The sequence below is a fragment of the Callospermophilus lateralis genome, chromosome 9 (assembly GCF_048772815.1).
Source record: "Callospermophilus lateralis isolate mCalLat2 chromosome 9, mCalLat2.hap1, whole genome shotgun sequence".
Lineage (NCBI taxonomy): Eukaryota > Metazoa > Chordata > Mammalia > Rodentia > Sciuridae > Callospermophilus > Callospermophilus lateralis.
In genome coordinates, this window is record NC_135313.1 from 32,589,835 (window position 1) to 32,608,620 (window position 18,786).

The window sequence follows — 18,786 nt, forward strand, 5'->3', positions numbered from 1 at the left end:
GGAATGGGATTAGAGAAAAAGTAGAGAGAGAAGGGATCTTTTTATTTTCTATACGTCATTATCATTTCTATACTTATCTGTTAAGGTCTGTAAACAAGTCAGGATGGCACCTGGTATTTTGCCAGAGAAATAAACAAGTCTGCATGGTGCCTAGCAAAATGCCAGAGGGAGTGGTTTGTGAAGTAACAAAAGTGAGCCATTAAGTGTGGAGATTCCTTAATGGTTGACTGCTGTATCTATTTTATGCTAATTAGATAAGCTGTGTAAAATGTATAAATACCACTCCTGTCCTACAATAAATGGCTCTCACTCCTGCTGTATCAAGGTACACAAGTCATTCGTCACCCCCAGGATATTTTGCTGCAGCCGGACTGCGGCACTTATCATTAAAAAATCTTTTTTGAAATAATCTTACAATTTAAGGATTTTTTAAAGTTCAAGAAATAAAATCAAAGTCTTAAAGCAAAGAGAAGTTTTAAAATACAAAACAAAGTCAACACAAGTTTATCTTATTACTTCCTGTAGTCATCATTGGTCATTGGTCCTCAAATTTCCTTTCTGGACATATGGGGCAGGGAATAGGGGAAATCACACTTTTTAGAGGTTAGGGAATACCATGAAATTGAACAATTTAGTTGTTAGGTGGAAGTGATATGAATCATTTCTAGGCAGAACATAATTGCAATGAAAAAACCCTCACATATTATTTTTTACTTTTGGCACAATCAGCAACTTTCAAGACGGTATTTTCTTCAACCCAGATCCTTGAACAACAAATAAAGTATTCCTGCAACCTTTAATGAATATACAATGTAAGCAAAAAGAAAAAGCCATTGTTGCCAGTCATGGTGGCAGGCCTGTAATCCTAGCAATTTAGAAGGCTGAGGCAGTAGGACCATAAATTTGAGACCAACTTTAGAAACTGCAAGATTCTATCTCAAAATTTAAAAAAATGTTTTTTATTTTTAAAACAGCTGGAGATGTAGCAGTGGTAGAGCACCCCCTGAGTTCAATCCCCAGGAGCCCCCCAAAAAGAAAATTATTGTAGAAGAACCTAGCCTATCTAACTGGCATAGTTCCATAAACCATGCATTAATACACTAGAATTTCTATTTTCATCAATAGGGTGGTATGAAATAAAATACCTTACTATGTACTTACAGTAGAGTTCAGTGCCAGTCTAAGACTAATTTTTTTTTTCCCCCTGTGCTGGAGACTGAACCCAGGGCTTCTTGCATGCAAGGCAAATACTCTACCTTTGAGCCACATCTGCAGCTCAATACTTTGCTTTATTGTTGTTGTTGTTTGTTGTTTTTAATTAAAAAGGGACTTAGCAGGGGCTGGGGTTGTGGTTCAGTAGTACAGTACTCGCCTAGCATATGCAAGGCCTTGGGTTCAATCCTCTGCACCATATAAAAATAAATAAATAAATAAAGGTATTGTGTCCAACTATGATTGAAAAGTAATTTTTTTTTTAAAAAAAAAGGGACTTGGCAGCAAGTAGTCAACAAACTTAATTTCTCATAAACCTAAGAGTTGTATAAATGGATACAACTTGATGCTAAAAGCTAAAGTGTATTTATAGACTAACATTCTTGATACATTTCATTAAGCTAACACATGCATTTTAGTCACAGGAAAATATTGTCAAATGTAAAATTTTGTTTCAAAAAGTAACATGAATAAATCCATCTCTAGATATCATCTGACTGTTGTTAAATCTTGCTTCTCTTATCACCATAATACAGTCCTTTGTGTAGTAACTAAATATAAAAAGTTACTCTTCGCCCCAGAGTAGCCCCTAGGGGTTCTAATCACTAACAACACATGAAAAACTTATCATTGACTAAATATGTCATCATCTTTTTTCTAATCTATCTGGTGCTCTTTTCCAAAACTGAAGTTTTGAATTTTCAATGAAATGCTTTATTATCCACCAACATTTGAATGTTAAACACAAAACTAAAACCGAAAATATCTGCTGTCATTTAGAGCAAAATAAAAGACTATAACCAAGACACAGTTCAGCCTGAATAATTATTCCATAAGATTTTTAGATGAATAAAATATTTCAAATATTTTATACTTTAAGACCCATTAAGTTCCAAATTTCCAATTAATTTAATGAAATTATTTCAAAGTTACCATAAGTGGTATATTGTTGCTCAATTTAAGATCTATAGGTGTTCCACATCTGGGTCACTGGGACAAAATGGGCTTACAGGGCAATGTGACAATAAAGTAAATAGTGTGTAACGAACTTAGTAAGTATACTAAAGTCTCAAGTAATGTTCACAAGACCTCTCCCTTACTCCAATATATGTATTTACTCACTAATTGCAGTCAAATTACTTAAATAAGGCATCTTAAATATTTAACCACTTTTAAAACATTTGATTTTCTGAATTTAGTTCTATATAAAGTTAAAAGCACAATTAAAATTAAGCAAAACAGATTAGCACATAAAGTCATGAACAGTAGAGACCAGAATTATGTAGAATATTTTAAATGATTATGACTTTTATTCTAAATGATATGGGGAAGTGCTGGAGAAATTAAAGAAATGTCATGATTTGATTTATATTTGAAAATGGTTACCCAGGCTACTATGTTGAAAGATTATAACTAGAAAAAGGCAGAGAAACAGGCTAGTAAAAAGTTACAACTGAGAAAAGATTGTGACTTTTAGATTTAAGATGCAGTGGAAGGGGTAAAAAAAAGTCGTCAGACTATTATTTTGAAGGTAGAGCCAAAAGATTTTGTTATCAACTTGAATGTGAATGTGAAAAAGAGAGGAGACTAAAAACATATCTTATTTAGGGCTAAACAACAGGAAAAACAAAACTGCAATTTGCTGAATTGAATTAAATTTATGGGAAGAACAGGCCTGAAGAGGAAGCTCAGGAGTTCAGTTTTGGATGCTTTAAGTTTGAGATACCCAAGTGATGGGCTGGGGTTGTGGCTCAGCAGTAGAGTGCTTGCCTAGCACATGTGAGGCCCTGGGTTTGATACTGAACACCACATATAAATAAATAAATAAAGGTATTGTGTATAACTACAACTAAAAATAAATATTAAAAAAAAAGAGCTACCCAAGTGAAAATGGTAGATACACAATTGGCTACCTGCAACCAGATTTCAAGGAAGGAAGAAGATCTGGAATAGAAATACATTTAAAACTTATCCTCTGGATGCCACTTAAAGCCATGATAATATTTAAGATCACTAAGAGAGTCAGTGTAGTTACAGAAAAGGTACAAGGACTGAATCTTGGGACAATAAAACATTTAGGGGTCAGGTGCAAAATAAGGAACTATCAAAAAAATATGGTATTTCAAGGAAGAAAAAATGATTAAATTGACTAATGCAGTTAGCTGATAGGTCAAGATGAGAACTTGGAAATAAATCAAATACAAAAAGGACATTGGCACAGAAGTATTCAATAAAGAACTATTAGAGGAAAAAAAAATCAGAAAATACCTGAACACCTCCCAATAGGAAATAATAAATAATAACAAATATACTCAATGGAATATATACAACTATTAAAATGATAGTTAAGATTTCACACACATGCTTACGACATACTACTGGATACTAAAAAAATCCAAGACATAATTAAAAGATATTATAAAATCACAACCATACAAAATTACATATACTTTTTATATTTAAAAGGAAATACATGGATTGTGGGCTATTAGTACTTTTTGTATTTTTCAAATAAAAACACAAATGAAACTTTCTAGTAAGGTTAGCCTGGGGTTTTATGTAGGTCAGTGGTACATCCCTTGCCTACTAGTTTGAAAAGCGTTGGGTTCCATCCTCAGCACAGCAAAAAAGAAAAAACAAAAACAGTTAGCTTGGAGCACCTAGTACAATTATATAGCTTTGTTCATAGATAAACCTACAAAGGCAAAGACTGAAGACAGATTAATAGTGATAGAAAAGCTATTTATTTCTTCATTTAAATGAAACAATTGGAGAGTTTAGATTATTAATCAAACATTTAAATATTCCTTCACACGTCTATCATTTGTATAAGTCACATTTTGTTCTAAATCTTCCTATCTTGCACTTGTTAGAAAAGAATGAAAATATATTATCATATGTATTCTGACACAGATTATAAGGGTAAAACTGCCTATAAGAAAGAGGAAGTCTGACTTTAACAACATGAAATTTTTCAATCTCCACTTTCATCTACACTTCCAGAAACAAATGTGGAATTGACACAAACAGATAAGTGTGTGTCTTATCTTCCTATTCCCCTGAACACTTAACTCTCCCTAATACTTTAATAGCCAATGCCTGTGGCACAATACTTTATCATGTCCCATAAATCCTCCATCTGCATTCAAGGTGAGAATGATTATACAAATTCTGCATTATATCTTGATAATTTGAGTAATGCATTTTAAATGAGATTTAATATGTGCATAGCAGAATTAATATAGAGTGTTGGACACTGGGATTCTAGGCATGTGCATAAACTTTCTATTAAGGTTCCCTCCCCCTCTAGTACTAAGGACTGTACCCAGGAGCACTCTTAACACTGAGCTACATCCCCAACCCTTTTCATTTTGAGACAGGATCTGACTAAATTGCTGAGGCTGGCCTTGAACTTGTGATCTCCCTGCATTAGCCTCCTGAGTTACTGGGATTACAGGTGTGCAACATTAAGCCCAGTTCCTATTAGTTCTCTTGGAAATGATTCCCCTCCTTACATGTTCTTGCCATGTAGTTGTTTTGTTGTTGTTGTTGTTTTGCACTGCTGGGAATCAAACCCAGGCACATTTTAAATAATAATAATATATAATAATAATAATAATAAATAATAATAATAATAATAATAATAAAAGTCCTCTAGATGATTCTGATATAAACCTCTGATTAAGAATGGAGGTTCCTGTCTGTACAGTGGCACATGTCTATAATCCCAGCAACTGTGGAAGCTGAGGTGTAAAGGCTGCAAATTCAAGGCCAGCCTGGGCAACTTAGCAACACTCCATCTCAAAGTAAAAAAAAATTTAAAAAACGGCTGGTGATGTAGCTCAGTGGTAGACCACCTGCCTGGCATGTATGAGGCCCTGGGTTCAATCCCTAGTACTGCCAAAAAATAAATTTTAAAAAGAGAAAAAAGAATGGAAGCTCTAAATTAATTGTATAAATCAGTGGTTCTCATGCTTTAGAGTTCATCAGAATCACCTAGAGAGTCGACTAAAATACACATTACTGGATCTGATCTTTTTTATTCAAAGGCCTCGGATTCAAAAAATTGTCATTTCTAAGAAGCACCCAGGTGATATTGATGCCACTAATCTAGGAACCAAACCTTGAGAATCATTAGCCTACACCAAATAAATCAGTACTTGAAAAAAATCTTCACAAAAATCCTTATGGGAGAGGTTTCCAAGAACAGCATCCATAACCAATGTGTGTTGGCTCAACCTACATCATTCAACAGACATTTATTATGTGTGAATGCCAAAGTGTAGAACTCGAACTATCAAAACCAATCACTCCTGAGAACTTGTTAGAAATGCCAGCTTCCAAACTCCACCCAGAAATACAGAATCAGAAACTCCAGGGTAGGGCCTTGAATTCTGTTTCAACAAATTCTCCAGGTAATTCTAATGCACACTGCATCTTGGAGAACCATGGGATTAAGGCATACCACAATTATCTCTGTTAAAAACATACAAAAGCTACCTTCCTTCAAAAAGTTTATATATATGGCACTTGCCTAGCCTAGCATGCATGAGATTTGGGTTGGATTCCAAGCACCAGGGGCAGGGGGATTTATAAATATGCCAAGGGAAGTAAAATACCAAAACTAAAAACACTTACAGGACGCTATCAAGTATTAAATGAACAGTATAGTCTTAAATAGCTCCAAACTTCAGTGGAAACATGAATATTAAAAACTAAAGGAAACTGCAATCAAAAATGTTAAAAAAAAAAAAAAAAAAAAAACTTATAACCTGGTCAAAGATTCCTAAACTAAAAAATATTCTAAGATTTTTACATACATGAAAAAGTTAATTAGTAGATTTCATGTGAGAATATAAGATTTCTATAAGAGAATATAAGATTTCTATGGTTATCATTTACTTCATTTTTAAATGCTGGCATAAGAGTTTTACTTGCTGGGTCAGTGATATAAGCATATAAAATTTACTATGTCTTTATTACATATTTCACTTGCTATATTTTCTATATCTTTACTATGTTTTTCATTTTTATTTTATCTCATTCATTACTGTATTTTCACAAAAAGTCACAGGCTGACTGAACATCATATTTTCTATGGATATTTCTCTACTCCTCTGCCAAATATTCAACACCTCAAATGACTTACATAAAAATAAAATGCATGGGGCTAGGGTTGTGGCTTAGTGGTAGGGCACTCACCTCTCATGTGTGAGGCACTGGGTTCAATCCTCAGCACCACATAAAAATAAAATAAAGGTATTGTGATCACCTACAACCAAAAAATATTTTTTTAAAAATGCATAATGGTAAAAAATTAATATGACAGATTATATCAAAGACAATGCTTACCCCTATCATTAGTACTTTCTTAAAAAAGGCTTACCAGGCTGGGGTTGTGGCTCAGCAGTAGAACATTTGCCTAGCATGTTCAAGGCCCTGAGTTCTATCCTCAGTACCACATAAAAATAAATAAATAAAATAAAAGTATTGTGTACAACTGAAAAAATAAATATTAAAAAAAAGGCTTACTGATTCAGAAAAGTGCTGAATATGTACAATCAAGAAACAGAAAACCAACCAGTCACAGTGGCACATGCCTGTAATCTCAGCAGCTCAGCAGGCTGAGGCAGAAAGATCATGAGTTCAAAGCCAACCTCAGCAAATTAGTAATGCCCTAAGTAACTTGGTGAGACCCTGACTCTAAATAAAGTATAAAAGGGCTGGGGATGTGACTCAACAACACCCAAAACAAACTATCAGTAAACTAAAAATAATTTTACAAAAGCAAAAGCAGATATGAGAAATTAATTTTTTTAATATTTTTTTAGTTGTTTATTTATATGTGGTGCTAAGAATCGAACCCAGTACCTCACACATGCTAGGCAACCACTAAGCCACGACCCCAGTCTGAGAAATTAATTTAATTATCAAAGTTTAAAGGACAGAAAATTCTCTTCATTTTTAGCAACAGATCTTTATTCAAAAGAGCTGTCCAAAGAGCATGTTATGACAAGGAGTAAATAACAGAAATATTTATTAGATGCTTCAAACCTTTTTTTAATTAAAGAAGAAACAAATCAAGATTGCCTAATCCCATTAACTAGTATAACTGTGAAACAGGAAATCAAAACACAGAAAACAAACTCATTATTTATTAAATAGAGATTACCACATGCCAAATTCCATCTAAACCTTATCTATAAGAACAAAACAGAAATTCCAAGATATTCCTAATGGTTTATTTAAGAGCAGTACATTGATACAAATTATTTTTAATTCACATATGCCTAACAAAAGTTATTTCAGTTTACTTCAATGAAAAAGTAATAAAATAACTATCAGAAGATATAAAAAACTTTAAGCTATTCTAGTAGGTCTAATTGTTAGACCTACCAGACCTATTTACTAGTAGGTCTAGTAGATATAACAATCAAAATCCTCTTCAACAACATAAAGTAAAATTTAAGTAATTAGCTAATGTTATTCTCTCAGCTTTTCAGAATGAAAATAGTTAATCAACCAAAATCACTATCTCATTCGTAACAAATTTAAGTGCCTTAATATATTTAAAAAATTAATTATTTTATCATTTATTTAAGAATAAAAACAAGAGCCAGGTACAACTGTGCATGCCTGTAATCCCAGCTACTTGGGAGACTGAGGCAGGAGGATTCCAAGTTCAATGCTAGCCTTAGAACTTAGCAAGGCCCTGAGCAACTCAGTGAAACACTGTCTCTAAATAAAATACAAAAAAGGGCTGGGAATGTGACTCCCATGGTTAAATGCCCCTCAGTTCAATTCCCAGTACCAAAATACACACACACACACACACACACACACACACACACACACACACGAGAGTTCACCAAATTGAAAAAAAAAAAAATACTTAAGGAACCAAAGAATAAAATACAAAGGAAATTAAACACTCGTACACTGAAGACTAGAAAACATTACTGACAAAAATTAAAGAGGACCTAAATAAATGGAAAGACATCCCTTATTTATGGATAGGAAGACTCAATATTAAGATGTCAATCCCAAAGTGGTCTACAGACCCAAAAACCCCTATCAAAATTCCAACAGCCTTTTATGCAGAAATAGAAAAGTCAACTCTCAAATTTATATAGAAATGCAGGAGGTTCTGATTTGCCACAACAATCTTGAAAAAAAAACAAAGTCAGAGGACTTAACTATCCCAATTTCAAAATTTACTACAAAGCAATAGTAATCAAAATACTAATAATACTGGCATAAGGACAGACCTATAGACAAGTTGAAATGAGAGTCCAGAAATAAATTCATACAACTTTAGTCATTTTTGTTTTAGTTTTTGTTTGTGCAGTGCTGGGGATTGAGCCCAAGAATTCATGCATAGAAGGCAAATGCTATACCACTTAGTTAAATCAGCCTTGCCCTGTTGATTCGACAAGACTGCCAATTCCACCAATAGGGAAAGAATAGTTTTATAAACAAATGGAAGTGGCACAACTGGATTTCCAAGTGAAAAAAGGGAAACCCTCTCTCAAAATAAAAAAATAAGAAGGGGTGGGGATATAGCTCAGAGGTAAAGCACCCCTGGGTTCAATCCCTGGTACAAAAAAAAATAAATAAATAAAATTTAAAAATATTTTTAAAAGTTTCTACTTGGAGTGATGAAAAGGTTTTAGTGATGTTGTAAATATAACTAATGACACTGAACTGTGAAAATGTTGCTGGGTGCAGTAGCACACGCCTGTAATTTCAGAAGCTCAGAAGGCTGAGGCAGGAGGATCACACACACAAAAAAAGTCTAAAATGGCAAATATTGTGTGTGTGTGTGTATGTGTATACATACACACACATACATATTTTAACCACAATTTTAAAATATACAAAAAAATCACTGAATTGCATACCTTAAATTGTTGAATTGTATGGTATGTAAATTATATCTCAATAAAGCTGTTTAAAAATAAAAAAAACTGGGCTAGGGTTGTGGCTCAGTGGTAGAGCGCTTGCCTTGTACGCATGAGGCATTGGGTTCAATCCTCAGTACCACATTAAAAAAAATGAATAAAATAAAGATACTGTGTTCATCTACAACTAAAAAAAAATTTTTTTTAAATGAAAAAAACATTAAACTAAAGTCTAAATGACATTAACTAGATATCACTGATGTAGAAGGTAGGACAATTGGGTCAAAGACTGAGCTGAAGCTTTTTATTTTAAAATTAAAATGAGACAAGATTGTAGAGAAGTCTAATCCTCTTAAGTGAACTTCTAATTATTTAAAGTCCACTAAAAGATCCTTTCCTAACCCTAAAATTCTAGGAATCCTTTTTTTTTTTTTGTACCAGGGATTAAACTCAGGGGAACTTAACCACTGATCCACATCCCCAGCCCATTTTTATATTTTATTTGGATACAGGGTCTCACTGAGTTGCTTAGAGCCTCACTAAATTGCTGAGACTGGCTTTGAATTCATGATCCTCCTGCCTCAGCATCCCTATCCCTGGGATTACAGGTAAGAGCCACCATGCCTGGCTATTCTTATATTTTCATTAAAGCATATTTCTAAAGAGCCTTTCTTTATACTTTTGTTGTGCTAATTCAACATATATAATCAAGATATAAAATGTCTTTGCAAAAGATTTTTTTTCTTGAAATAGTGCTTTTACAAATTTAGAATGCCGCACAGTTTCCCCCAACCTAAGCTAAACTTGAAATACTAAATCTGGGAGCATAGCTTAATGGCCCTGGGTCAACCCCCAGGATTTGAAAAAAAAACAAAACAAACAAACCATATACTTAAGAAGATCAAACTGCTTACTTACTTGTAAACATTTAGGAGAAAGGAGGGGAGAAGATACAGAACTAGGGAAATGTAAAATCATCAAGAAAGTGATAACCAAAATTGTCAAGTTCAGTAAAGAGAAAAATAACTGGATTTGGCAATTAGGAAGTCACTACTGACCTAATACACATTGTAGGGAGAGGGGAGCAAAGGAGTTCAAAATATGAAAGTGGGAAATTTTCAGTGCTCTTTCAAAAAGGCTAGCTGAGAAGAAACACTGTAAAAGAGGATGGAGGGCTGGGGCTGGGGCTTAGTGGCGGAGCACTTGTGTGGCATGTGTGAGGTACTGAGTTTGATCCTCAGCACTTTATATAAAAGTAAACAAATAGGATAAAGGCATGCTGTCCATCTAAAAGAGGGTGGAGATGATCAAGAAGACACAGGGATATCCTGAAAGATAGACGAAAGAAAGAAAATAATGCTAAAGGTCTGCAAAGTGTTCACCCTTGCTCCAAATAGTATATCTAACTTCTGTATCATCCTTATGAAGCATGAGATGGTAGGGAGAAAGGCAGACTTTTTTTCTTTTTTTAATTTTTTGTTTTTTTAGTTGTTGATAGACTTTTATTTTATTTATTTATATGCAGTGCTGAGAATCAAACTCAGTGTCTCACACATGCCAGGCAAGTGCAGTACTGCTGAGTCACAGCCCCAGCCTCCTTTGTTTTTATTTTTAATTTATTTTTCTTTTTTTTTTTTTCTTCTTATTTTCTTTGTATCAGCATTTAGAAAAGAATCTTACACACAGGAAACATAATAAATGTTGGTTGTGCAAATATTTCAGCTCTCCCTCCATGTTATCTATTTATTCTTAGTGCTCCCCTGCCCTTCTGGCTACTCCTTTGGGTACATATTTAAATAGAAACAGTCTAGAATATAAAACACTTCCCACCAGACAATGAATTAATGTAATTAAGAACAAATAGTACATGTTATATACTAATAGTTTTGGTAAAGCAATGCATTCCAAAATGTTCCTGCCATTTATTACATTCTTCTTTTTTGAGGGGATTGAACCCAGGGACACTTTACCACTGAGCTATATCCCAGCTTTTTTTTTTTTTTTTAAGATGTTGATGGTCCCTTATTTTATTCATTTATTTATATGCAGTGTTGAGAATCAAACCCAGTGCTTCACACATACTAGGCAAGCACTCTATCACTAAGCCACAACTCCAGCCCCATATCCCAGCTCTTTTTATTTTTTTGAGACCTATCTATCTAAATTGCTTATGGCCTCAGTAAGTTACTGAGACTAGCCTCAACTTCTAATCCTCCTGCCTTAGCCTCCTAAACCGCTGGGATTACAGGTATATACTACTGCATTAGGTTTACTTGCTTATTTCTAACTCCACATAGATTATACATAAATTATGTGTTTTCTTATCATATCCATCTCACAAACAAAAAAGAAAAAAAGAATTTAAACAAAACTAGTGTACTTAAATTCCAACAAGGTATCCTTTGCTCTTCTGAAAAAGACTCAAGACTAGACCATTTAACTAGAAAGGGAAAAGAGTTTGGTAATATGAGAGTCTCTTTATGCGTAAGTGCTATAAGAGAAGTTCAAAATTCATGAATTCCTAACTTGGGCAGGTGGCGCATGCCTGTAATACCCAGTGTCTTGGGAGGCTGAGGCAGGAGGATTGTTCAAAGCAAGCCTCAGCAATTTAGCAAGGTGCTAAGCAACTCAGTGAGACCCTGTCTTTAATAAAATACAAAAAGGGCTAGGGATGTGGCTCAGTGATTGAGTGCCGCTGAGTTCAATTCCTGGTACCAAAAAAAAATCATGAATTCCTAGATATCACAGCACCCACATTTATTTTTTTCTAGTACACATTGATCAAATACTATATGCAGTTTATCCACCTGGAAAAGGCTCAACTGAATATTAATTTGTAACTAAAATCAAAACAAAATTGTCTAGTCTAATTAAATTTAACACTAATCCCTTTATACCTCATCAATAATTCTCATCCAAATTTACTAAAACTCTTCTTTCTACTAATAAGTAATTTCTCCTTTTGACAGAAGTAGAAGGAAAATAAAATGACCAACATAAAAATGAGCTAAATTAGCATACATAAATAATACTGGATCAATAAAGCCTTTTTCATTATGTAATATATCACCCTAAGACCAAAAAAAAAAAAAAAAAAAAGGCAATAAAAACACTGCAAATGGTAAAAAGAAAAAGGTAGTTGCTTAAAATACAAATAAGAAATGTTTGGTATTGATGGTGTCTAAAAGCTCAAGAATAAGGTATAATTAGCACAAAAAGTAAAAATAAAAATAGCTGGGCACAGTGGCACAGGCCCATAATCCCAGCAACTCATGAGACTCAGACAAGAGGATCTCAAGTTCAAGGCCAGCCTCAGCAACTTAGTGAGGATCTAAGCAACATAGTGAGACCCTGTCTTAAAATAAAAAACAAAAAGGGCTGGGGATGTAGCTCAGTGGTAAAGTATCCCTGGGTTAAATCCCCAGTACCAAAAAATAATTAATTAAGTTGTAGAAGCTGAGAATTAGAAATAAAATTAGATCCAGTTCTCAAGAATACATAGATATGGATTCTTAGGTTTTAATGTCCAGGTACTTGGATTCACTAAGACTTAAAGTGGTATCCAGGAATTTGCATTTTGAAACATGATGTGGTCCAAACCCATAAAATTAGAACTAAATGAACTATGTTAGGTGTGTCAGAATCCAGACCTTAACCCAGGACAGTGGTCTTCCCACTATGCCACTTAAACTGCTCTACAGTTGAAGAAACTAGGTCAAAGAAAGAATAAGTTACTAATATTTTGAGTCAATAAGCTCCAATTGCTTTTTATAACTCATTCACCAAGTATTTCTTAAGCATCTCTTATGTGTACAGCCATATGGAACAATACAAAACAATTTAAGATATGAGCACTAGGGGGTGGCTCAGTGATAAGAGTGCCAGAGGCCCTGGGTTGGATTCCCAGCAATCCTTCGCCAAAATGACATGAAACCTATCCTCTAGAAACAATTACTAATTGGGAGGACAAGATAAATACATAAAAACAATAACATGAAGGCTCTTCTTTACTATTAAAAAGTTGGCCTTTGGCTGAGGATGTAGCTCAGTAGTAAAGTAATTGCATGCTAGGGCAAAGCCCTGAGTTGTACCCCAGGCAGGGAGGGTGGAGGAGAAAAAATAAAATAAAAAAATAAAATATATATATACACACACACACACACACACACACACTTTTAATGAAAAAAAAAAAAAACAATGTCTTTATCACAGACATCTCTTTCCACACATTTCATAGACACACCAACATCAATACTGCATACCACAGGCCACATTCCAAGACAGCTTTTGTAGAGACCAAACCTGGTGTCATTTTAATGCAAAAGCCTATTTAAGAGCTTAGCTCCATTCAAATGTTAAGGAAAGCCTCCTCCCTTCAATCTACCACTTCCTCATCTCAAATGGTAGATTGAAAATTTTAAACTTCATTCCTGTGCAATGGAACTAGAGGCAAAAATGTACTTCTACACCCCCCAACTCCTCCCTTGTCTTGGGCTTGGCAGTAAGACTTAGTTAGCCAATGAGATGTTAGAGAACCAGAGTCTGGAAAAGTGCTGGTGGGTTGGGCTTGCTCTCTTGAATTTCTGTCACAGCACTGATAACAAGCTTTTTCCAGGTAGATGTCACCCTGCCTCCAGCATGGGCTCCATAATGAGAGAAGTGGAGCAGAAGAAATGCTTACTGTTGCACACCACTAAGATTTTGTGATTGCAAATTATTATGCAGCAAGAGGTGACTGAATCACCATATTTAAAAAATCTAATCAGGCCTGATGATATAAAGCACTCATTCTCAAATTTACCTGATACTCTCTGGAGATTAAATTTTAAATAAATAAATAAATGTCCCAGAGAGATTCATTCAGAACAACTAGACTACAGGACTAAAAAGATCACTTTTTCAATCACGACTGATTCTGTTGCAGTGTCCACATTTCTAGAAACACTGAAATTAAGATTACTAAACTTCCAGTTACTCAACAATATTCAATAACTGCTCAACAATACTAAGTAAATAGATGACTCACTTGAAACAATGTGTGCTCCCAAAGGAGATGTATGTAATTGAAATCTAGTGAAGAGAATTATTTCAAATGCATTACAGAAGCTGACACTTAAACTCTTGTATTTTGTTAAAATTAAGTCATTTATAAACAAAGTATATCTTATTTTTTCATAAATCCTAATTTTTTGCATACCAACTATTTTAAGAATAAAGAAGTCCAAGAAGATAGAGTAAGTAGGAAAGAGGAATTCAAAAATAATTTATCCATGTTCCTAAAGAAGGATGTGCTCTGTATTCCAGTACTTTTTTTTTTTTTTTTCCTATTCAGGTGAATTATGTGCATCTGTCCAATTACATCATGACATCCATATATCCCAAACCCATTCTGGTCACCTTGAACTTAAAATAATAAAACTGCACTAGCCATTCCAATATCAGGCAAAGTTTTATACATTCAGAACCATGACATCTGCATAACCAGTGCCTACACTATTATTCTCTGTAATGTCCCCACTACTTTTCAAAGGTGAAAAAGGTGAAACATTACTCTATCTTCATGTTCCAATTAGACTGAGAAGCTGTTGTTGCCTCTGTTGCTGTTAGAATTAATGTGGTGGGTAAGAGTGCAGGCTATAATCCTGTCTCCATAATTTCCTGACTGTGTAATTAGTTATTTAAATTATCTGTACTTTTCTCTCCCTCTCTAAAAAGGGAATAACAACCTTCAGTACAGAATTGCCAAGAGGATAAAAAAAAAAAAAAAAAAAAGTAAAGCTATTTGAAAATGTGCTAGTGCACAGAAAGCACTCAATAAATACTAGCTATTATTATTGTTACAGCTCTAAAACCCAGCTTCCTAGCACTGTCATCAGGTGCTAGGTAATACTAAAGAAAAAAGATTAACACCATTTTTATTAATCTATCCCCTTTAAAGGGAGATTATTCTAAGAATATTTATTTTGCCAAATAGAAATGGTTTATTTTAAAAATAATGTTTTCTTCTCTTGTTTTTGTCAGCTCTGATCATAAAATGATAAGCATGTCACTATAAAAGAGAATCTACATTCCAAAAGGGTAAAGAATAAAAAAGAACAGAAATATTCTGAAATTTCTGCTCAAAGAATGACTGGTTAGCTTAAGGCCTTTTTTATTCTTCTTATTTTACAAGAACCACATGGCTTGTGGCTAGAGAATTTAAAGAACTAAATAACAAATTTAGAGAAAAAAGTGTTCATTTTTACTTGAAAAATAATTGCAATGACTAAAAATATTAAAATCAGTGTCAAAACATATTCGATTCAGAAGCTCATGATTTTAATATAAAATACAGACCCTAATTAACTTACCATAATTAACAATGGACATGAATCAGTAATACCAAAAGCACAGTAGAAAACTTTTAAATTTTCTTTCAGTATTTCCCCAAAACAGATTTTTATAACCTCTCTAACAAAGCAATGAGAAATTTATTCTATGTGAAAACTACACATTTGTAAAAAGAAAAAAGTAATTGGAAAGCCAACACTCTTGTCCCTCATTTGTTTTTAAATGCATAATCCATGTGGCTATTCTTTGTCAAATTTAAGAATTATATGTACAATTCACTCCTGAAAATGTCTAAAAGCAAATCACCAAAAGACTGCTTGAAAAATGCAGTTGCATTGTGAACATGGGCTTTTTTCTTAAGGTGGCTGAGAATTTAAAAAGAAATAGCCAAAGAAAAGGATGACTGTTTCCTTTTACATTTCAGTAAAATGTCAAAGTACTTTCAGGAGTCAAATCTCTTAGAAGTGTGACATGAAGTTAAAGTTGTCTCAATGACAGGGAAGTCAACAGATGACAGGTGACCAATAAAAGTGATCAAAATACTTAATGCTCAACAGTAATTCCAGAAACACATTAAATGAGTGTGTCCAAGTTAAAAAGATGGAGATACAATTGCTAGAACAATTATTTGGTAGCAAATTAATACTAATGGTAACAGTAATAAATAGTATTATAGAGTGTATCAAGAATCCCAGTCTGGCTTCCTCAACATTAATTCTATTCATTCAGTAACATTTTTCAATAATGAAAAGTAACATGCATTCCCAAAGAGTGGAGGAAATCTAAAAATAAATGCAAGTATGTGTTTAGTTGATGTTCTTTTTACTATAAGCCAAATCCGCTTCTTTTTGTTGGGGGGGGGGGGGACTACAGCTCTGTTTCCAAAGATCTTCTAATAGACACTGTTCACTGGTGATTAAAATATTATTTTTATTCCTTGCATTACCTCACAGCTAAAAATGTCAAGATACCACACCCAACATGTCTTTCCCCCCGCCCCAGTGGAGGGGGATGGGGTTGGGAATATGGGAGTGAGGATATGAAACTACACGAAAACACTAAAGGCGATTTCGCTGGCGGTACCCGGCAGCAGATCCCCTCCACAGTGACCCAAGGGGACGTGTCGCGAAGGGCGAGCGCAGGCCTGGGCCTCCGAGGGCTCCCCCCCTCGCCACCGCTGGGCATGTGGCCGGGACGCGCTACCCGGGGCTACTCACCGGCCGCAGTGCTGACCAGCAGGATGGCCCACGGTAGCCAGGGCACCCGCCAGGGCCGCTGCAGCGAGGAAGTCATCCCTGGACCAGTCAAGAAGCAGGAGGGGAAAAATATATATATGGAAAGTAAATACGGGCAGACAAATCCGGCAGGGAGGCTGGTCTTCTCCCGTCTGACTTATCCTGCCCGTATTACAATGCAGTTTGAAAGGACAAATGGCAGATGAGAGGACCTAGCTGCAGAGCTTTCATTCCGCTGCAGAAATTCCCTTCATTTCGCTCCCTCGCGACTGGGGGGCTTCATTCGCCTAGGAGGAGGTGCCTCGGCCCCCCAAACTGAAGGCATGTCCGTGGGGAGAAACAGGGGGAGCAGAAGGAATCCTGGCAGTTATTTTCCTCGTAATTTCACGATATGAAAAAAATATCCAGGTCTGCGAGAAAACATATCCAAGGAGCAGAGGAGTGGAGGGCGGGGATTCGATGGGGGGCCGAGGATCAGAACAAATTCCAGACTGCCGCGAAGGGCGAAGCCCGGCGGGCGGCAGCGGCGCCCGGCGGCCCGAGTCGCATCGCCCGCAGCTCGGGGAAAGCAGGATTCCTTTTAAAGTTTCGCTTCGGTGCTTCTTTCACTCCGATTTCGAGAACAACAAATCCTCTCCTTCGACGAGATCGAAAACGGCGGTTGCCTCCATAGGCAAGCCCAAGCCTACACAATCGCGCGAGGGTCGCGCAGGCCCAGCCCCGGGCTGCCGGGCTGCGCGAGGCGGGGGAGGGGGAGCGGCTGGCAGGGCCCGAGCTCCGAGGCGGCGCGTCGCGGTGAGGTACGGAAAGCTGCCCCTTCTCTCCCTGCCGAACGCGCGCCTTCTCTCTCGCTCGAGGCTATTCCTGCCCCTCGATCTTGCCTGACGTGAATTCCACCATGAAAGCTTCGTCTTCGCCCATCAATGGCTCCTGTGAACGAATCACAAACCCCCGAGAAAGAAGCTGCTGCTGCTGCTGTCGCCGTCGCCGCCGCCGCCGCCGCCGCCGCCGCCTCGTTCTCCCGCAGCTCTGGGCTCCGGGCGGAGCTCGGGCGTCGCGGGCCGAGGGCGGGGGGCGGCGGGAGGGCGGATGTAGGTTGCTGGGGAAAAGGGTGGGCAGCAAGCCGACGAGACACCCGTGCCCCTCCGGGAAGCACTTCCAGTGGCTTGGAGCAGACCAGACACAAAGGGGGGAGTCGCCGCAGCTGCCAGTCTGCGGCGCTCCCGGTCACCGGAGTCGCCCCGCCTCCGCCACCGCCTCCTTCTCAGTCTCCAGCTCTTCCCGGCCCAGTCTGTCTCCGGCCTGTGGTGCAACGCGGGCGGCGGCGGCGGCGGCGGCGCGACGAAGCCGCACTGCGCCTGCGCGCTCGCGGCCCCGCCCGGCCCCGCCCCTGGCTCCCGGGCTGGCCCGAGATCCGAAGCTTCGCGCAGTGTCTCTCGCCAGAGCCGCCGAGGGCAGGGTGGGGCTGGCAACCCGCGCGGGCAGCAGTGGCCCTTCTGCCTCACACACACATGCCTTCCGTACGCGATGGTTAGACAGTATGTGTACGTAAACTACATCTTCTGTCCAGCATTCGGCTAACTCTTCCTACATTTAGCTGGACTGAGGCGTCGCTGTCGCTCCAAGTCCCCTGGAGAAAAGCCTCAGGGGCAGAATTACCCCCGTTGTTTCATGCAGCCAGAGCCTCTTTCTTCGTAACCCAAAGAATCCGGACGGACCTGCCTTTCCCAGAACGGAGACCCGGGCCTCCTTGGTCTCCTTTTACTGCTCAAACAAAAGCCCGAATTGGAAAGACCACCCCTAAACTGATGTGTTTGCTCTAATCGGCGCCGCGTTTTCCTCAGGCACCTTTCTGCCTTAGTCCTTTTTAGCGGACAGGAATAATTGAGCATTTGCGAGGATGCGAAGCTAAAAAGAAAACTCTGAAAATTCTACACAACGTCTTGCCGTACGTGCACGTCTGTCTGTGCAACGCGGTTTCCACATCTCCGAGGGAGGGCTTTTATTCACAAAGACTGCGGGTCTTTAGTGGCTTCTTAGGGCATATGGAAGGAAAATTGCAATAAAGTTAATGCCTCGGGTAGAGAGTGAGATCAAGCCCTCACACC

The 18,786-nt window shown here is 37.2% G+C and overlaps 1 protein-coding gene across 1 annotated transcript in view; it reads right to left on the minus strand.

The window, feature by feature from the left end:
* Bmpr2 (bone morphogenetic protein receptor type 2) overlaps window positions 1–17,924 on the minus strand; it is a 176,169-nt gene extending 158,245 nt beyond the window's left edge. Inside the window, exon 1 of the mRNA XM_076865429.2 lies at window positions 16,661–17,924. Coding sequence (XP_076721544.1) covers window positions 16,661–16,736 — 76 coding nt within the window. The 5' untranslated portion in view covers window positions 16,737–17,924. The remainder of the gene's footprint in view (window positions 1–16,660) is intronic.
* Between the last annotated feature and the right edge of the window lie 862 nt (window positions 17,925–18,786).